This window comes from Parasteatoda tepidariorum, chromosome 7, assembly GCF_043381705.1.
Source record: "Parasteatoda tepidariorum isolate YZ-2023 chromosome 7, CAS_Ptep_4.0, whole genome shotgun sequence".
Taxonomy (NCBI): domain Eukaryota; kingdom Metazoa; phylum Arthropoda; class Arachnida; order Araneae; family Theridiidae; genus Parasteatoda; species Parasteatoda tepidariorum.
In genome coordinates this window covers 63,020,299-63,043,090 of record NC_092210.1, presented here as the reverse complement: position 1 = coordinate 63,043,090, position 22,792 = coordinate 63,020,299, and the positions used below count along the sequence as shown (strand labels likewise).

The 22,792-nt window shown below is 30.5% G+C and overlaps 1 protein-coding gene across 1 annotated transcript in view; it reads left to right on the top strand.

Annotated features, from left to right (window-relative positions):
- LOC107454595 (interaptin-like) overlaps nucleotides 1-22,792 on the top strand; it is a 69,162-nt gene that overhangs the window by 20,004 nt on the left and 26,366 nt on the right. The window contains exons 5-6 of the mRNA XM_071183509.1: nucleotides 1,773-1,931; nucleotides 15,342-15,648. Coding sequence (XP_071039610.1) covers nucleotides 1,773-1,931; nucleotides 15,342-15,648 — 466 coding nt within the window. The remainder of the gene's footprint in view (nucleotides 1-1,772; nucleotides 1,932-15,341; nucleotides 15,649-22,792) is intronic.

Genomic DNA, 22,792 nt, shown 5'->3' with positions numbered 1-22,792 from the left:
TTATTTGCTCAGTTAGAAGTCACAATTTCTCTTCTTTTAATTACATCAGATATTAGTTTTCACTGTGTTTTGGTTAACTCTTTATTGAATTTTCCAAATTCTTCTTCTCGAACTCCTGAAATCATAGATTCTTTAACCTGAGCTATGATACATCGAACCAACTCTCTTGTTAGGTTAACTACAAGACTCTGCCTGATTTAACTTTTTTATTGCTCATTTTAGCAGGGCTTGAAATGCTTTCCTGGTTAAACAATGCAATTTCCATCCATTTCCCCTCCAACTTCCATCTTTGGCTCTTATACTCTCGAATCTTTAATACAAAATTTACTCTAAATTTAAAATTAAAAAGACGACTCTGTTAAAATTGTTAAAATGAATCTTTAATTCTCTGTTCGATCTATTTACGTTGACCGCTACAGGGTCGTTAACAATCGCCCTACGGTGAGTACAGCAATGAGCTTGGATCATATCCTAATAGAGCTTTCTGAGTGTTAATAATACGCAATGGTCTTTGTAATAATACGTGATACCGTTATAAATACTTAAAGTTATTAACAATACGCAATTTATTAAGTTTTTTTAAAAAAAAGACTACATTAATTTTATAAAGTAATTATAAAATTAATGTTACAATGATACATAGTTATTTATAATTTTTTGATTTCAAAAGTTTTTGTATTTAAAATTTCAATAATTTCGTACAATAAAAAAATTTAAGAAAACGCACAGTGAACATTCATTGGTCTAGTTTAAGCTGAATTAACTTTAAGAAAAGAATAATAAAAAAGTATACTTTCTAAACTTGAAAGTAAAGATAAAAGTTCAATTTAAAAAAAAAAAAAATTGAAATGATATTTTTCAAATTTTTTAAATATTTGAAAATCACCCATTTTCCCCTTCTTTTCCTTTAAATCATGAAAAACTACTACAAAATAATAAAATAATTAAATTATATAAAATAATTTAAAATCATTAATTTTCTAAATAACTATTATTTTTCATAGAGTCATTACTTTTTCTAGACATGAAAATATTTTTGATATACATTTTTCGTAAATATTAACAGTGACATTAAAAAAGAACTACAGACGACAAGTTTAGAACATTCCTAAAATTGCTTTTGTTTCTAAATGTATCTTCATATAATTTCTATTTAAATCATTTTTTAATTTTTATCTTATTCAGCTATTTTTCAAAGACATTGCAACATTATTTCTTAACTAAATTATGCATTTCAGGAAAAATAAAAATGCATTACTAAAATTTTAGTAATGTTTTTTTTAGTTTGAATTTTCAAAAAAAATCATTGAGTTATCCAAAAATTCGTACCAAATAAGTTCTTAAGTTTCCCTTTAATCAAAATAATGAATTCAAGAGAAACAATATTTTAAATTATATTTTGTTGCAAAAAAGTGTAAATTGAAATACAAATAAACTACTCTAATTGTAAATATTGTTCAAATTTCTTTTTAAAAACATATTTATTTGATTAAAATTTGAATTGCGAATCAGTTTTAAATTAATTTTAAAAGTTAATTAAAGTCATAAAATAATTTTTGTAACTAATAAACAAATTTTTTTCTATATCTACATTAAATGTAACAAAAAGCATATTTTGTATTAAATAAATTGAATTAAATTCTTAAAAACTTTTAATTATTAATTTTCATCGTAAGATTTTTTTCATTCCTTAGTGAATTCTTAAGACAGAGATTCTTAATACAAATGCAAATAAAGGAGGAAATTTTAATTTTCTTATTCGAACATTCTAGAGAGAATTTTGTCAACAAAACCAAAATTTACCAAGACCATTTTTCTCAAGATGTTAGAAAAGCTCATCTTAATGAAAACTCATTGAATTTGCTGTTAGAAAAAACGAAAAAATTCGAAGATTTTGGAAAACTACAAAACAAAGAAAGAGTAGATAGCAGGTAAGAATGTTGTTTAATTTGAGTTTTTTTTTTAAATTTTAAGTTTACAATTATTCATTTTTATACAAATCTGTATGCTTTTTTTTAGTGAACCGGTTTGCTCATATAAGATCATTTAGTTCTAAGGGTAAATATTCTCCCCCCCCCAAAAAAAAAAATTCCTTGTGCATTGCATATCTCTCTTCTTCTTAAAAGAAAAACTGCAACCTTCTTTAATTTTTTCCTTTCTCTTATCAATTTTAAAAGTCAAACTATGCCACATTGCGAAAAGAATTCTGGAAAATTCCTGAAAATAATGAGAAGTCTAATTCATACTGGTAACATGTCTGAAAAAGAAAACTGGTAACTTCTTAAGAATGCAGAAATTTTCCCACTTAAACTCAGTAACCGCAGTACTATTATATGGCGCGCAGAAACCTGGAAACAGACTAAGATCGAAACACAAAAATTAGAAACCTTTCAAAACAAATGTTTAAGATTTATTTTTAAGATTTTCTGGCCTTACAAAGTATCAAGTCAAAATCTATTAAAGAAAGCTAAAATAAAAACAATAGAAGATGAAATAAAAAACGAGGATGAGCTGGCTCGGACATATCCTTAGAATGTCCAAAGAAAAAATTACATCTGTTGCGCTTACATGGGCCCTGATGGTAAAAGAACAAGAGGAAGACCTAGACTTACCATCCAGCGCATGTTTTTGGGCGAATTAAAAGAATGTAGAATATTTGGCTGGGAGGAAGCAAGATCCATTGCTAGAGATAGGAGGCGTTGGAGGGATATGCTAGAGGCCTTAAGTCCCCAAAGGCACGTAGAGGATAAGTAAGTAAGCTCAGTAACCATCATCGGGTAAACTGGTAACTTTCCAGAAGAATTTCGCAATCTTCTTTATAAAAGACGCTAATGTTTCTGGGAAAAATTCAAAACTTTAAATTGAGGCTACAGATTGCTTTTTCAAGTTAATCTAACCATAGGATATGGTATATCGAGTGTTGCCCTCTAGCGTGAGAGATGGATAGTATTAAAGAATTTAAACTATAGAATTTAGAACAAACTCTATAGAATTTATAAAACTGTATAATAATTATATATAATCTGTATTACAGTATAATATAAACCGTTTCTTACTTTTCTACTTAACCACTCTGTAAAAAAGAATGTGACTAAATAAGTTGATCTTGTGGTGTCCTCTTGCGTAAGAAATGGATAGTATTAGAATTTGTCATGTAGTGAATCTGATGGTGCTGCCATCTATATACGTTTGAAAAAGTTACATGTAACCGTATCCCTAGTAACATGTAACTTTAATATGACTACTTAACATGACTAATGTTCAAAACTCGGTAACCTTAATCCAGCTCTCCCGGTATTTCCCACTGCAACAGTGAGTCGCGTCATTTATTTGGTCGGGTTGTGCTGGGAGGAAAGGAAAGGAATGAGACTGTGGGGCTAGTGTTGTTACAGACCATGTCAACCGTCATCTATGAAAAGGTACCCCGACATAGAGTCGAGTTAACATGTCTTATATACTAGTGAATTGCAGTTGTAATTTTGTAGTGGTAGATACGCTACAGTACTCCCCCACCAGAATTATAGCTGTGATAGGATTCGATATATGGATACCACTAGTTGCTGTGCTTGTGACAGACCGGGAGAGCTGGATTAAGGTTACCGAGTTTTGAACATTAGTCATGAGAGCTGTATTATGATCATGGTCGTAGTCGCTCCTGTGCTGCCCTTAGCAGTCGGGCGTATGCAGGTTGACGTTGTGTGTAATCGAGACGAGACTGAATAGCAGCAGTGTGAGGAGGTGGATAGTGTCGCAGTCACAAGTAGCAAGTCAACTGTTACACGTGGACCATCCATCGAAGTAGGCGTTTCCGGATCGAAATGGGCGTTACTGTCAAGGTAGGCGTGTTCACATCACGTCCGAGTCGCCAATGTGGGGCTAGTGTTGTTACAGACCATGTCAACCGTCATCTATGAAAAGGTACCCCGACATAGAGTCGAGTTAACATGTCTTATATACTAGTGAATTGCAGTTGTAATTTTGTAGTGGTAGATACGCTACAAGACAATGAATTTGCAGAATTTTCTTAGCGTGTAGCTTCCGTCATACTAATAATCCAATTCTTAGATGCAAATTTATTGTTAATGGTTAATTTTCAATTTGAGGACTCTACATTAAAAGTAAAAATTAAATGAAAAATGAAAAAATAAATCGTTTAACTTTAAATGCCGATGTATACCGAATCATCTATATATCTAAAACTTGTTCATAAATAATTATGACAGAGAATGTACACCTTTCACAAGAGCATTATAGGTTTACTTTTATGTATCTTAATTCAAATTTCCTTTATCTGTGGCTTTAATTAAACTTTTATTCCAAAAGATTAATTTGTGCTTATTTGCTCTTAAATTGGCACAATTTACAATTTAAAACTAATTTGAGAATTCAAAGTTGCGCTGAAAATATTTTTTTAATATCAATACATTTAAGCATTTTCCAGACAAATTTATACGATAATTGTATCTTTTTTGTTATTTTAGAAGAAAAAGTAATTTGAACGCAAAAATTAGATTATTATTATACGAATATATAATTATCCGACAATCAAAAGGGAATTTTCTCTTTAAAAATGCAATACTTATTTTCCGTACGAGTGTTGAAAACTGCAACTAATCAAAGAGAAAAAGTGAAAGCGGTGTTAAAAATGTGAAAAGGGAATTCAAGCGAAACAGTATTGTTGTCTACATACGCTATTTGTTCTTTTTTATTTTATTAAAATTTTATCTTGCCATATTATATTAGTGAATAATTATCCTTCATAATTTCTAATATAAAATAAATTTAGCTTTTATTAAAAATATCTGAGTATCCGCTCATGGAATGGGGATTAATTTTCATTTGTGCAGCTTGTGGTTTGGCAATACCATGCAATTAGATAGAAGACGATTTGTTGACTATTCTAGAGTATTTTCTTTAAGGATTTTCGTCGAGTAAATTATTTCGTCGAGTTAGCTGCAGCATATTTCTATTGTGAGCTAAGTTCAATGAAATCATAATGGATCATACCAGTGCTAGAGCACCAAGCACTCATCATCAGCAGTTTTAGGTGAATATTGTGCTTTAGAGTATGTTTGGTGGTGTATTCTTGCTCAACAAACACAGAAGAAAAATACTCTGTTAATGTTTTGTGTGGCCATAGTTCCATATAAGACCTCGCACTTCATAATAGTGCGAATTTTCAACCTTTCCAATTGCAATAAAATTAATTTTTAATAAAAAAAATGCTTTCAATATTTTTTAGAGCTAAGGCTTATTTTTTAAGCAGATGAGACCTTTACATTTCAACAAAAGAAAAAGAAAACAGTGAAATTTTAGGCTACTGTCAAATATCAAGCAGTAAAGTTGTCGTATCGAACCTTTAAATTTCATTCTTGACGTGGCCTACATCTATGATAATGAAAGAAGGAGCGTTTGTATTTGATTGTATGTATTTCTAATTAGTAAGATCGCTTATGCTAGGGTCCTAAATTTTATACAGCAAAAAGACAATTCCAGCTCCCAATCATAAAAAAATTGATTAAAAATTAACGGCTCTTAATGATAAAATAGGATTATCACTTCTATGTTTATTGCATGCTCTTTAAAAATTATTTATAATTAAATCTAATGCTAGGTAAGCAGAAGTAACATTGATGTTTTGGAAAGATGCTTGCGAATTAGTATTTAGAAAACTATCTGAAAATATATAATTATTTTGTTTACATAAGCACTTTTAAATTGATGAATATGCCATTCCACGGAGTTCTTGTTAATTTTAGGTCGTAGAAGCGGTATGAAAAAGTTTATAAATTTCTATGTTACCCAGGGCACTCCAGGGAGGTGGATTTATATCGTGTTTCAAACTTTTTGAATACGCAATGCATGAAATAAAATCCTAAATGTCTGGTTCTTAAATAAAATAGACTCCCTTGATGTTTTTTCCGTTCTCGTTATTGGAGATTATAAATAATAGGCATTATGACGAATGTTATAATTGAAGAGACAGCTTTTTTTTCATAAAAGAAGATATTTGTTTAAAACATCAAAATAGCTATTACCATATGCAACGAAACATCTATTCTAATTCTATCCACACATAGCATTCCATAAAAGGGCATCAAAAATAGGTACTGGAAATTATGGAGTGTTGTTAACATTCAAAACTTCTTAACTTTCTTCTCTCGTAACGTGTAATTCAGCTTTCTTAGCAACAACAATTCTTCTCGTAACAATTTTTTAAACTATTTTCCTATTGAACTCCAAGAAGTTCAAAGTTGCTTGCTTTTTCATTGATCGCGTTGTGCTGCTTTTGATTTATGCTTATACTATCCGGATTAATTTTAGGACTCTTACAACTCCTTCCCCTTAAAGGAACTATTCCTGAGTAAAACGAGAAAAAAGTTTTCTTCTCCTGAAAATTTCTTGCTTTCTTGGAAAAAGAGCACATTTTTTCCTTTCACTTTTTAAGCGTGTTAGAGATCTGATATGAACTATGTTTAATTCTGGGATTTGTATTGGTAATCTAGCCGCTGTTCTATTCTCCATGAGATATCGACTTTTATCTAACTCACTTCTAACCACAGTCACTTTGATTACAATGTCCCCAAACTGTCCAGACATCGAAACTTCTGCTAATGGCAAACAAGTTTTACACTCCTCTAATGGCTGTTGGAACTATACAGTATCGCCAGTACACTAGTCTGGAGTTAAATATTTTCGGCACATAACATCAGTAATTGCACATGAATCTCGAAGTACCAGCATTTTAATTCCCCCGTACGGGTGTACGGATTAAGTCCTTCCTTCCTTCCTCAATGGCACGACAGCCCCGGGTGGGCCCTGGCCTTCTCAATCAACTTCCTCCAGGCCTGCCTCTGCCTGGCAGTTGTCTTCCAGTTTGAGACTTTTAAGACTGAAATGTCTCTTTCCACGCAGTCGGCCCATCTCAGCTTTGGTCGACCTCTGGGCCTTGATCCGATGGGCCGAGCCAAAAAGATTATGTTTGTCGAACGCTATTAAGTATTAAGTATTTGATCTTTCTCTTGTCCTACTCCGATTCGATTAACTTGAGCGGGTGGTTTTTAATTCTTCAGTTTTGGTCACTGAAGCCTTAAGTGAAAGCCTATTGATAGATCCACATTCGTAGTAGCAATGTAACAACTATTGTAATAAAATTGCACATGATTCGCTTGCTTTTATTAAAGCTTCTTTATGCTTTCTTCATTTCGGACATTCTTTTTATCAGCTGCCTGTGATTTTTTTCTTGTTGCATTTTATTCTCGCCAGATGGATTTCTTTTTCTCATAATTTAGTTGTGGATCAAGTAGTTTACTTATTCCCCGTACATACTCTTCAAGAATTTTTGCGAACTTTGTAGATGGAGTTATTTTTGACTAAGTATCTAGAGAATACTCACGCACTTCATTGGGAAATTTTATTTTCGTTTGTTCGGCAACCATTAGATCCAACACGGTTTTAGAATCCTTTATTTCTAATCCTGGAACACATTCATTTAAATGTTTCCTCAATTCAGAAACGAAATCTTGTTCAAACTTTTTTTGGTGCTGAATAAAGTTGGAATCTTTAAGAACTTCGCTAAAAACGTTTCAGTAAAATTTCTTTAACATGGTCATAGTTAAAAGTTTGTCCACCAGATTCTCTTTCTATTAATTTAGTTACATCGTGTGAAAGAACTGGAGTTGGATCTGTAATCCTCCCTTATTTGGAAGTCTCAGCTGATTTTGCCTGACGTTCAGAAATTACTAAATGCAGGCTTTAATTCCATAGTCTTTAGGATCAAAATTCTGAACTAACTTGTGGATATCCAACATATTTTGCTGAGTAGGGCCAATATTTCGATTTAAAGGACTACTTGCTAGATCACTAAATCTTAATTGCTCTTCTTAAAACTGTTGTTTTTTCTTTCCGTTTTCTTTTTCTTCTAGTCTTCGTCGATCTGTTATTTGTCCCTTAACGATTCCTTAATAAATTTTTTAATCTGATTCCTTTTGTTACTTTTTGAATTTTTATTTAGATTTATCGACTCACATAGTAACTTTCCCTAAGATCGTTTCCCCTACATAATGTGCTGAGTGTTATAACTGAAGAGCAATTTTTTCATTTTTTATTTTTTCATTATTTTTCTTTTCTAAAATAAACATTTGTTTTAAAACATCAAGAAAGCTATCACTATTTCCAACAAAACATTGATTCTAATTTATTCCGTTCACCAGAAACAAATACTGGAAACTTTCGGGCGATGATATTATTCAAAATTACTTAACATTTTTCTCTCGTAACAGATAGTTAAGCTTTCTTGACAATAACTTTATTTTATGATATCACTAAACGGGGTGCTACACTTCTTCAATCAAAATCTCAGTCTAAAAATCACTGAACTTTTTGAAGTTTCAATATCGTCTCCTGATTTTTTCAAATTGATCTCTTAACGTCCCATGGGAAATTTTCGAACAACCCTTGATAGAGAGAGGTCTTGGCTTGATAGATAGCTCCGATACAATTAATTGTTCACTGTGATAGATTTCAAAAGGCTGTCATCCACGCCGCTTCCAGAACTTCTATTGAGTGTATTGGCGTGACTCGTGACCCAACCTCTTGGGATATCATGGATTGTCAACAATTCATAAAAAAGTTTGAATGGATGGATAAGATCATTTTTCTCCAGTAGATCTCTGACTAAGTGGTAATGAAAAGACTCACGAGCTAGAGAAGACGGATGATGGTGTTACAATTAACGCATAATAATATCCACTTTAGCACTATCAAGCGTCTCATTAAGAATTCTTTTTCCTCTCTGCATCAAGAAAAGCTGAGGTCTCTCAAACCTCTTCAGAAATTTTGTTATTCTCAGAGAAACTTTACATACTCGACTGGTCCTGCCATGAGGCGGAAGTAATGTTTAGATGTTAACTCAACATGTCTATCCGACTAGATATCTTTTTTAATATTCTTAATTAAATCTTTTAAGGCATCATGTCAATGTGGATGAGACTATCATATGTTTTACTGTGGAAGACTTTGTGGCACCTTGGTGGAACAGTACTGGGAACTGAGAAGCCGAATGAGATAATAAACTTTCTTTATTGTTCCTTGTTCTTTGTTTTTTTAACTTGTTACATTTCGTCGAGGCCTCTGGCTTTAGAAATATAAAAAAAAATGTTAACACTTTTTGAAATTTATTTCCTTAAATAACACTAATGGAAAATCCACGGTAATTTAAATAAAAAAAAATTATGCCTGACATTTCTTTTGAAAAAATGCTTGATTCCATTAAATCTAAACTATTTAGAGCTGTCTGTAATTCATTAATTTTGGGTGACGGATGATAAGTATAGTATAGTTGGCTTAACTTTTAATGAGTTCAACTGTTAAAAACGCTTTTTGTTTACGTTAAGTTGCCAGAAAAAAACAACAAATAAGAATAAAAAAATATTTTAACTTTTTTTAATTGTCTTGGTGCATTACTATCAATTCTGGACCTGATTTTACCGCATTAAATGATAACGATTCAATAATTAATAATTTGCGTTCTTTTTAATCACTTCGTATATGAATACATGCATTTCAGCCTAACTAATGCAAATTTTAATCTCGAAATTAAATTTCCATTCCATTTTCTCTTTATTGTATGGATTGCATGAAATTACCGTAAAACAATACGTGAGATTACATTGTTTTAAAAACTTTCTTGGTGAACAAATCAATATCTTTTAACCACGTTAGACATTTTCCCACAGAATGTAATTTCACACTTGCTATGAATCCTTAATCTTTATGTTTTTCCCAATATTGACTGGTATTAGTCTAGATTAAAAATGTACGCATCGAATCAAAAATTTTAAATAATAACGTGAAGTACTTTTAAAGGAAGAAATAAATGATGCAAAACTAGAGCCTCTAACCTCCCCCACCCTCTGAAAATGTGGATTGTGTATTTTGAGAATTATGATCCAATGATTATTCCTGGAGATGTTTGTCCGTTTCAACACATTTCGGGCAGTCTATAGATTTTAAACATTTGTTTTCATATCTTTTTATGTATAACACTGTGGCTTTTTCTTAAAAGGAATGCAAATCCTTTTAAAATGGTTTAGAAATATCTTTTTGTCTTGAAATATTTTACTGGTCATAAAATTCGAGATAAGTTATTCAGAAAATCGCATTTGAACCATCAACAACTCATCATAAAATCTAGCTAATATCTAGGATTTAATGGTAGTTCTATTTCATACATGCTGAGTAATAGAAAAAAAAATGTTGCAGTGGAAATAATTCTTACATTGAAAAGTAGTTGAACTATGTTAGCTTTCCTACTGTTCCATATAATTCTATCTTTCACCTGAATCATATTATAGCCACACTTGAAATAGTCAAGTGAAATGAGACATAATTTTCGGAAAAATATTTCCCAAGATTTTGTTTCATTTAAAAGCTTTGTTATGTCCTTATGAATGGTAACTGAAAACTCCCATGTTTTCCTCTGTACGCTTCTTTCTTTTTTAGAGGGAAATGAGGGTGATTTGAAGGGGAGAACTGAATTTCTACTACACTGCTTGACAATTTCTAAGGAACAACTGATTTATGTAAAGTGGCGTTCCCGTCGGCTCGTAAAATTACCGTAAAATCAAGCGCATAGTGCGTGATAGAGCAGGACCCGTAAACAGCATAAAGGGTAGTGTATACAAGTTCTTAATTCATTCGAAAACTCATGTTGTTAGGAGTTGAACTAATATAACACTGTAGGCTGTTGACTTTATTTCTGTAACATTCAAGGTGGTGCTGCTATAATTATATCAGCAAGATAACATTTCGAAGCTTACGACCGTGGACGAGCGGTTGGGCGACTGAAAGCAGGTTAACGTATTGTGGAGAGAATCATATCATATGTTAATCATATGTTAATTCATTTGTGAAATGGTACCCCAACATAGAATCGAGTTAACATGTCTTATATACTACTGAATTGGATTTGAATAATTGTAGTGGTAGACTCGCTACTATACTCCTGCACCAGAATTTTATCTGAGATAGAATTCGATGAATGGATACCACTAGTTGCTGTTTTTGTGAGAAACTGCGAATGCTGTATTAAGATCACCGCACTTTTGAGTGCTAATCGTAAGAGCTATATTAGGTTCATGGTCGTGATTGCTTCTGTGTCACCATTAGCAGTCGAGTGCATACGAGCCAGCGTAGTGTGTGATCGTGACTGAGTAACAAGAGAGCAAGGAGCTGAAAAATGTCACTGTCACAAGAGTCAAGTGAACTGTTCAATGTGAACCATTCATCGAATTAGGAGTGCTCAAATCAAAATTGGTCTTTATGTCAAGGTAGGCGTGTTCACATCCCGTCCAAAGGTCACTAATGAGGGGAGAGTCATATCGACAATGTCAACATTCATCTATGAAAAGGTACCCTGATTAGAATTGAGTTAACATGTCTTATATACTAGTGAATTGGAAATGAATAATCATATTGGTAGACACGCAACATTATCAACACTGTAACCGCAACAATGTGGCCACAACAATGAAATGTTAAAAAGTGTTATCTTGCGTTCAAAAAAGGCCGCTGAAGCAGAAAATGCCATGCGAAAGCATGCCGGTGGTCGTGGTAGGAATACCACTCCTCAAGAAGATCGATATGCCTCCCTAATAGTGAAAATGAACAGAAATGCCACTCCTATTAAGATAGCTGTAAACCTTGCAACCACTACCGGTACACAGGTTTCTGCTAGAACAAACTCACGACGATTAAATAAAGTTGATTCAAGCAAGCCTGTCCGATGCATATCTCATCAACCACGCCATCGTCGAGAAATATTATGCAGGTGTAAGGAACATATTGGTTGGATTCCCCGACAGTAGTCCAGACTGATGTTCTATAACAAATTCCGTTTTACTGAGACATATTATTATAGCCACTACTCGGTGTGGAGAGAGAAGTTAATATGTTATGCATAATATTACGTTCATGACCGTGATAGGTGTGGCCCAGGTGTTCTGGTGTGGATAGGTATCATGCGCAATGGCAGAACACTGCTTCACATCTTACAGCAAGGTATCGCTACATCCCAGATGTTTTGCCGAGAGATTATTATGGATCATGTTCGTCTTTTTAGAAGTGTGCTAGGTCCAAAATTTCCATTTATAAACAACATTGAGCACAAGAGTGCTGACACACGCAAGACTGCTGTGGTATCGGACACACTAAGAAAGTGGGTATCATTGTATTGCCCTAATACAATTGCCTGTGCGCACTCCTCGGATCTGATTCCTATAGAGTTTGCTTTTAATGCCTTTTGCAAGCTGGTTTCAAATGGAACACGCCTTGCCTGAACTGTGCGAGAGCTGATAACCGCCTTGAGAGTGGAGTGGGAAAACATCCCTCAAGGACACTCAGACAGTTTAATGAACAGCATGAAAAACCGATTCAAAGCATGCATTAGTGTCGGAGGTAATCATACATCTTACTGAAATAATCATACTTGTTTCATTCTGGCACGAAGAGCCAATATTCTGTTTCGAAATAATCTGAGGAGCATATCTTTTATATTTAATTTTCTTATTTTTTGATGCGACAATGTTTGTACCATTTTGCATTATAATAAGTTCAAATTGCGTTCACTAAATAAGTACTTAGTTTCATTTTTTCAAGCAATGCCTATTATTAAATTACATAAAATGTAACTGTTCCTTAGCAATAGTCAATCAGTGTAGGTGAGCAAATAAGGCAATGTGTCTGATAAATTTTCAACGCTAAATTGATTAAGACCATTTCCAAAATGATCAGACTATTATTTTAGAAGTTAACCCATTTTGACATATATGTCACGCGAATTTCGAAACTTTTATGAGTATTCTTCAACTCTAATAAAGGACTGTTTCCACATCAAACAAGTGTTTTTTTTGTTTTGAAAATTTAAGAAGTGTAGCAAACAGAAGAAAATATTCATTAAGCCAAACAAGTAATCACATTTTTAACAGGATCTTTTTTTACATCACGGTGTGTAACAAATTCAGGCCTTTGGGGGTTAAAAGGGTTTTATTAAGTAAAAGTACAATTTTGTGCTTGACTTTTTTATGCATTGAATATTAGTATCAAAATAAGTTATGCATTGCTTACAATGCATAACTTATTTATATTTATTAATTGTAATTATAATTATTAATTGTAATTATAATTATTAATTGTAATTATAATTATTAATTGTATTTATTAATTGTAATAACTTAGTTGTAATTATTTTTCCATACATGAATTGGATGAAATAAGATTGGAATCGATAAGGTAAATAGTTTAGAAGTTGTGAGAGGTTTGTGCACAAAAAGAACAATTTTTTAGTTATTTACCCATCTTATATTGTGATATAAAAAATGAAGACATGATTCAAGAAGGCTTATATTTGAAATGTTGCAAGTGGTACCTTTGAATAAATAGTACAATGTTCCTTTACAAAAAACCCTAACAGCTTTAAAACATTTCAAAAAATTTAATTTCATTCAATTCCAACCAATTCAGCATAGAAATTTAATTGGAAAATCAACCTCATATCTTCAGATAGTTCCTATTTAGCAAAGCAAATAGGTACATAGATACACTTCCAAAAATAGAACTTTTTGAACAGGAAAATACTTGCAACTTTTGAACTGTTCGTTCCATTAACTCATGAATAGTCTCATTCGATTAAATGTAAAGGGAAAAGAAACCTCATAGGAAATTATGCCGCCTTTCTTGCTTAGAAAGAAATTTTAGTTGCATAAATAGGTACAGGTACATTACCTTTTTGGTTCTTAAAATTTAACTAATAACTTTTTCCGATTGTTTTGGAAGTGATCTAATTTAATTCAGAATTAAAATACACTAAAAATATTGCCTCACTTATCTCATTACCTCATAAAAATGCATATTTTAGAATTCTTTCCCTCAAATCGCCATCATTTCTCTGAAGAAAGTAAGAAGCGTGCTGAAAGCAGAGTGAGGGAGTGTTCTAGCATCGCTTATATAAACATAACAGAGCTTCCTACCAAAAAAAAAATACCTTGGGTATTAATTTTCCAAAGAAACACCCTTTTTTACTATTATTATTGGACTAAAACTGTAACTCAACAATTGCTTCACAAGATATGAAGAAATATTGATTATTGCCTTAATGTCTTTCAAGTGGGTAATAGAATTTAATTAAATATTAAAAGTATGTAAAACTTACTTTTAATATTTTATTTCAAAATTCATTTTTACTTTTGTTTTTAAATTTACATAATACAATATTTAATTCTGACATTTTTCAATGACCGTTTAGAGTACTTAAGAAGAAAATAAGAATATACTATATTTCAAAAATGTTGATATTCTTTTTTAATTTTTATCAATTTAGTGGAATTGAATTCAAAATGAGTAATATAGTTATTAAATTCTCTAATTTAAAATAACAAGAAGGGCTTTTTATACAAAATAAAACTTTCAATCAAAATAAATTCTTTTCAAGATGAATTATTTTTGCTTTGATCAAATTAATAGAAGTTCAACGACGGAGACATACAATAGGTTAGTTTTTAAAATGAAACGGTTTTTTTTTACTAACAGACCAAAACAGATTATAAAAGAGGAAAAAAAAGATGAAATTGGATGAAAGAGTAAAAAAGGAAAACGAATTTTTTTACGATAAAGAGAATTCCGATCAAATGGTCTTATTTGCTTTAACACAGAAATCTTTTGAATTCACCATGCGGGCTTTTTGAACGTTTTTCCTTTTATATTCAAGTTTTACTAGTTTATTAAAAGAGTTTTATGAATGTGAAGAGCAATTTTAAGTAAAAAATAAGATGCAGTTTTAAAAAATTGGGAACACATTTTTTAGAATTATGAATTCCAATAATGCATGAAATAAATTCAATTGAGTATTCATGTTATGTTGGTTTTCTTGCATTTGCGTTTAGTTGCTATAATTAATTTGTTATTTTTACAATTTATATATTTTTTAAGTTCTGTTAATTGCTGTTTAATATTATCACAGATAAAAAAAAAAACTTTAAAGCGAATTACAGCCTATCACTGCTAAATGATTAACTGGAAATTTCTTTTGAAAAACATTTATTTTTAAAATGCAATATATGATAAAAAGTAAAAAAAGCGAAGAAAATGGAGTTATCATGAAGTTTCACGAATGAAGTTTTTAAAATTATATTTTCATGTTAAAATGTATGCTTTTTTAAAAAGTAAATAGTTGCTTAGGAACTTTAAACATAAAAATACCAAATGCAATATTAATTAAGTTCAATATATTTAAGGAATTTCATTCAGTGTTTACTAAAAGAAATGTTTAACAACCACTTTTACAGGATTGCGGTCACCGGAGATCTTATAGAGAAAGGTGTAACTGGTTTGGAGCCAATCTTACGAAAAGATGAAGAAACTTATATGGAGATAGCTAGAGCATCTGGTCGGAGGACACCCCAACAAATGAGAGAGATCTTTGGATTGGCTGAAGACAAAGGCTCAACTATGTTTACTCATCTAGAAAATCTATTAGAAGAAATCAATCACACACAGAATACAGTTAATGAACTGAAAGAAGAAAATCGAAATTTACTCAAGTCCATATCAACTTCTGAAAGGAAACTAAAATGGGAAATAAGCGAGAAACAAGTAAGACTGTCTAACATTAGAAATTTTTTTGTAAAGAGTACATTTAACTTGAAGTGCTATACACCTGTAAGCAAATCTTTTAATTTATATACTTAAAATGATGGTGAAAAAATTAAGAAAAATTACTAAAACCATTACGGGTCGCTCTCATCAATATCTGAAGAATCAGCATCGAGGTTAATCCTAACAAAATAATCAAATCAGTGATAGTTATTTGCCAGAAGAAACTAAAATGCAGTTTCTAATTTGTTTTCTATACTCAATCTCGGTATCTTGATGTTATTTTAGAAAATTTGGGAACTTTATGATACTTCAAACTGTGGGGAAAAAAACTTTTTTTGCGCTTGCTTATAAAACTCATTATAACTTCATACCATAACTATTCTTCTTCTGATTTAATTGAATTCAAATTAGAAATATTTTAATAATAATTAATTTTAATTAATATATTATTAATTATGATATATAATTAATTAATATATTAATATATAAAAATAAGTACAGTTTTTTGTACATCTCTTGAGACAACAAAAATTATCAGTTGTAAAATCTGAAACATGATCAAAAACTTTTTTTTGAGGTTTGAAGTTCTAAATTTTTATTTTTCAGTTAAAATGTATTTAAATGGAATTATTTTCATGATAAAATGCTAGCATTATTAATGTTTTCATTTTAAATTTCATTAGCAATAAAATTAATAAAATAGGTCACAATATCTTTTGAAACAAGTTTTATTAAATAAACAATCAATTAACCTTGCAATAAGCATCGAAACATGCAATTAGAAAATCTAAAAATAACTATTTGAAAACTAAGTTAAAATAAATAATTATAAGGAGGCATTTCAAGACGTAATTATGTAATGTCGAAAGTTTTGAATGTTAGTACTTCACAAAGTATTCATTAAGTATCCTCAAATTTAATTAAATAGTCTTTTTACTTCAGCATTACTCTTTCAAAGACTTTTAAAACTTATCCTCCACTCTTTAGAATATTTCTGCGAGAAAAGAAAAGCTTTCAAACTGCGTTATTTAACAAAGTTCAGAGGAAACTTGAAAGATAAATTGAATATGTCAAATAGAATTACCAATCAGGTGGTTTAACAACTTGAAACCTATGGCTTTATTCGGGACCGAACGATGAATCAACCAATTGACACTAATTACTTTTTCGTGCTACCTGCTTAAGCTGTTTTATTACTTTTATGCTAACTTACCGAACTCTTGCCATCTTTAGAAACGGTTTTATTTAAGTTTCGCTTGATTCTAAAATAAAATAATGAAAATTCTATTGGTAAAGGTGCAAATGATATTGAATTTTAAACTATAAATTAAAGATTTCGAGTTATAATTAATGTTATATTCTTGTTAAGGGAATTACGATGAACTATTTATGAAATAAAGCGTATTTTTCTAAACTATATTACGCTTTATTTATGAGATTATGACAAAAATGGTATTCACGGAGTAAGTGGTTTAGTATAGTTTAAACTATTAAAAACAATCTTAAACACTTCATAGTTATTATCATTTAATTTACAGCAGCATATTTAAAAAAAAATATTTTCATAAGAGCGAAGATGTTTGTTACACTTTTGTGTATTTTATCAAACCTACACTTTCCATAATTTGTAAATTTATAGACTCATTAATTATAGCAGGGATAAATTCTATTCAATTTAATCTATAAATAGAGTGTATATTAAAAACGCCATCGGGGAAGTGCCTTTCTAAATCAGACATAAAAAAGATCTCTAATTTTACCCAACGCGTACTTATTCGCCAAGAGCAGTCATATCTTGCTGACGAAGAGATGGATCTTATACAGTTACATTTTAAGAGCCTTTTTAATATTCTGGTTGAAAAATTAATTGGGTGGATTTTTCTTAATTGTCTACTTTGACGTTAGAGTTAACAAATTGAATTGAAATAGTAGAAGTGGGCAAGATTATTATTTAAATTTTTTTTGGATATGCAACTTCTGTTTTAAATTTGCAGCGTTTATTAACATTAATTGGTAAGCAATCTGATATAAAATTATGACCCTAATTTACCAAAAATGCACGGGTAAAAATAATAACGGGCTTAAAAATGTTTCATCTAAAAACAACAAATTAAAATGTATTAAAATTACGTTTTTTAAGTGAGCTTAGTAGGAAACAATTTTAGTTTTCTGAGTCCTAGAGCAAAATATGAAGACCTCAGCATTTTCGAAAGACGTCAGGGGTTTTGACGGTGATAGAAATTTTTTTACTGCAAATGATGCGATTTTTGTTAGTTAAGACCTGATACCCATTTTAGGTAACACACAAATTAAACAATTTTTCCAATTTAAAATATTTTAAAAAATTTGAAAGAGCAGTTTTTAAAATTTTTATTTCAGTTTTATGCCTTTAAGTTTCTTTGAGTTACTTAATTTCGTTCCTACTTAAATTTAAAATAACAGATAGTATAGCCGTTAATTTTATTCGCATTATTTAAAAAAAATATTAAATTGGATTAGCATCAGACACTAGTTTGAATTTTGAGCATGGTAGCTTGTTAGAAGGAGATCGAAATTTCGATGTGCATCAAGTTTTCTTAGACGTTGAAGTAGCTAAAAAAATCTGTTAAGAGCTGATCAGAAAATGATTGATACTTGTATTGTCATCTAACACAGAGCTCCATTTACAATTTAAGCACACTAGCTGCTCAAAAACTAGTCAAAATAATTAGCAACGATAAATTTCAGAAGCGATAAATTTCAGAAGCGATAATAGAGACAAAATCTGCTTGTGGTGGTTAGTAAGAAATTAAAACTTATTTTGTTCTAGGACACAGAGCTGCAATTGAAGTTGGAGTACCTTAGTTATTCGGAAGGTGATCGAAAATTTGGATTAACAAAATATTCTATTTGGTGATAAATGTCTTCCGTTAGTTCTAATGATACCAATGAAAGCTTTATTGCCTCCAGGCATAGTGTTGCAAAAAGAAATTTGAGTGTACTTGCTAGTTGAAAAGTGGTCAGAATTTCGATTATAAAATTTCCCCATTACAGGCCCGAATCTAATTTAATAAAAGAAACATTTTCAATAAATTTGGCAATTAAATTCTGAGAAGAGTTTTTTTTCTTTCTAAATAACAATATTTTTATTGGCATTTTCAAATGCAAAAATAATTAACGTTCGTTTCAAAATTGATTACTTTAAATCGGAGTTTTTAAATGAATATAAATGCTTCATAAAAATATGAATAGTATAATAAACGAAGCAGTAGTTTTTACCATTTCCATTTAAGCTAATTGTGGTCATTGAAATATATTTTAGATTATTTGTAAAAAAAAGTAAGTTAAAGCATAAAATTATACACATTAATGATCGCCGTATGAAAATTTTAAAATAAAAAAATTAACAATTTAATGAAAAACAGAAGTAAGATAAATCAGTACTAACGAAAAACTTTTAACAAAAATTATTTTCTGCTGTATCCCTAGGATAGAATTGCTTAGAATCTAATTTTCACCTTCATTTTTTAAAAAAAAATTTCTTAAATTTAATTTAAAATACTTTCTTCTGTCCTTCTAATTTCAGATACTATCATTTAATTTTCATATTTTATATACATAACATTTGCGTCGATTAGAAAAATTTTGCATTTATGGCCCTATTCAAACGAATCATCTGAAAAATTTTAAATATATTTTATTATCTCGTAATTTTGATTTATAAAGAATTTACCTTGGATATGAGGAAACTATTACATTCTTTCTCATTTCTTCGTAATAGTGAAACAAAAAGATTTTTGAATTATCAATAGTACGCAATTTTAAAAAATTTAAATTATTTATTCATTATTATTATTTTTTTAATATCACCAGTGTGAAGCCTCATAGAGCCTCATATATATATATATAATAGNTATATATATATATATTTCTTCTAAAAGACAATTTTTATGCTTTTAAAATGAAATAAATAATTTTATCCCTACATTTAAGGCATCAAATGCATGTTACTTGCTTTCATCATTTTATAATTAACCAATAGCATGACGGAAAATTAAATTCATATTTTTATTTATTCCCTAAAAATCGTTCTCGTGATGAAGGTGTTTCTAACAAACAAAACAGTAAAAAAATACATATTATTTTAAACGAACTCGTGTAAACGACACATTTTTAGAGCAATAAAAGAATGTCTTAATTTAATTATTCGTAGATTAGTTGCGAAAGTATTCATTTTGCAATTTTACAGTGGAGACAATTTAATTCTTTTAAGCTTAATCACATTACATATCACTAAGTTGTCTTGTTCCTTTAACAATAACTCTAAGTGAAGTTACGGGGGTGGGGGTTACGAAAATTCTATAAACACGTCAAATTTTCGTTTATTCCTTTCGGTTTTTCAGGATTAATGGACTATTTAGAAAAATAATTCAATTTCTTTAAATCCAAGTCCGTCGTCTGATTAAAGCCCTGAATTGAACTCATTACCTGTTGGTAACTAATTACATGCCTTAATGGCCCGGGGCTCGAATCTTTCTGTGCATAAATAGAACACGTGCGTGTTGGAACCACGCCCCATAACCACGTTCCTTTCTTTACCCTCAACACACACACGTGATGCAATTTTAATTCCATCGAGTCTCCCGTTTTTCTAATTATTATTCTGAACATTCGAATACGCTTTCGAAGGAGAATTACGTTTCAGAAATAGAAAAGAAAACACATTTTAAGTTTCAGTTTGTTAGTTAGTTGTTAGTTAAATTATATAAATAAATAAATAAAAAATGTAAGCAGCTCATTTTTTTGTAATAAGCGTTGGTATTCTACAGTAAGGAATTCACTTGTTATTATAATTGTATTCGCAAGAGCTGACGTCAAACGAATACGTTTATTTCAGAATTACGTCACATATATCTAAAAAAAGTTAAGAAACTCTTTCTAAACCCATTTCAGGACCTTCAAAATAGAATACAAATGAGCAAAAAAGCAATTTTCCCGGATTTAATAAAAGTAATTTAAGTAAGACAGTGTGATTTGTGTCAGTATTAAATTAGCCTCTAACCCTTTATGCAAGCAATTGCATCATAATGCAACATTTAAAAGCGTCACAAGGACAAATGTCTTGAAAAGAAAAATTGAAAATTTTATACACAAAATGTAATTGTTCAAAGGTTTGTGACGAGTTTAAATAATAAAATGATTTTAAATTTTGAAATCAAGTTATTTCACTATTGCTAAACGAAAATGATTATGAATGTAAATCAATTTCACCAATATGATTAGTTAAAGATGTGCTAATATTCAAAACAAAACGAATGCCATTTATCATTCGATTAATTTTAAAGTTTATGGTTAGAAATATTTCTTTACCTTTACTGGCTTGAAACAATTTACAACTGGTAAAAACACTGTGGATACAATTGCGTAACTATTTAAACTTAGCATGGCTTCAAAACCAAAAAAAGAAAATTTAATTGGGCATGGGAGTTATGTTATGTTAGGCGTTTCAATAAGTATTGGACATTGGAGTTAGATACTAAGTTTCGTCAAGTGAACTACGGAATTATGGCTTAATTAGTTTATTTAGTGGTGTCATCCATCATGCTAGACGGGAAGTGCTGAACGCTTTGTGTTAAAAAGTTTTGTGTTGCTGTCATTTGTGTTGCTGGAGTTAGGTTATGCTAGGCGTTTCATTAGGTATTGGACATTGGAGTTAGATACTAAGTTTCGTCAAGTGAACTACGGAATTATGGCTTAATTAGTTTATCTAGTGGTGTCATCCATCATGCTAGACGAGAAGTGGTAAACGACTTGTTTTGTGTTCCTGTCATCTATGAGGGAGTCCGATAGTACAGGGTCACCAATTGAGTGGTGCAACATATTGGAAAGTTCTCATGTGTTGAAATAACGGAGAAAATATTACGTTGATGACACTGGGATTTCCGTTCATCCAGTTATGAGAGTGACACATTTGCCCTCGCGACTAAAAAATTTATCCAGCTGCAAGTAGCTAAGTAACTCAGATAGAGTTCAACACACATTTGTTATTATAGGTTTATGAAGTATCCGATCATGGAAAATAAAAATATGAATTCGTAATCTCTATCATATGGCTTAACTTTTATCTTTCGAAAAATTGAACGCGTGCTGAAATTTAATTGGGTGTGGGTCTAGTTTGCGCGGATATATTCTGGTTTTTCAACCTACTAAATGAAAATAGTTAATAAACAATTTTCTCTCAGCTGGAATACCATTTTATTATGTTGACTTGACTGTTTTGTTTGAATATGTTAAAATACAAATTAAATATATTTTTATTTAATCTTTTTCCCGAGAAATTTTTAACAGTGTACAGTACACACAAGAAAAAAAAATTATTGGATTTTCACCAACTAAAACTCAATGTTAATGGTTTTAGGGGGTGATCACAATAATGCTAATTAGAGGGTGCATGCGATATTTTAAGTAATGAAATCAGACAACGTACTTTTTCTGAATAAGCATTTTTTTCGACGGATCTGGATTTCTGATCCCCAAAGTATAAGGAGTAACAGAAATCTGAGTAATATGGTCTCTATATTTTGGTCAGGAGAGCAGATCGAAAGTTTAAATATCTTAACGTTAATATTACTTTTTGCATATTTCGCTATTACTTGATAAATTTTTGACAGAATTGGAAAACTTTTGCACATAAATATAAAACTCCTTTATCCAAAGATAACTCTATCCAAAAAATAATTTTCAACAATTATTTAAAATTTTTTACTAATTTGTTTGAAAATAGTCGTAAAGTTTTTTGAATTGCAGGGTATAAAATTTTTTATATCATTTAAAGAATGTAATTTTTCTTTGTCAAAATTTGAACGATTTAGTTTAAATTTTACGTTTTTACATATAAAATTACCGTCTTAAAAATAATGTAAAAAACTATAAGTTTAAGAGAATTAAAATTTGGGATTTTAAATTTTGAGCCTAAGAAATCCGACTCAGTTTAAAAGAATGTAAAGAAATGAATAAAAAAAATGAGATACAGAAAGTACGCTTTTGTGGTTGATTTTACCACCCCCTCAAATCATTAAGATTAAGACCTAGTACGCGAATATTCGATCATTAGATCTAAAGTCGGAGTTCAGGGTGTTTTTATTTTTTTGCGTATTGTACA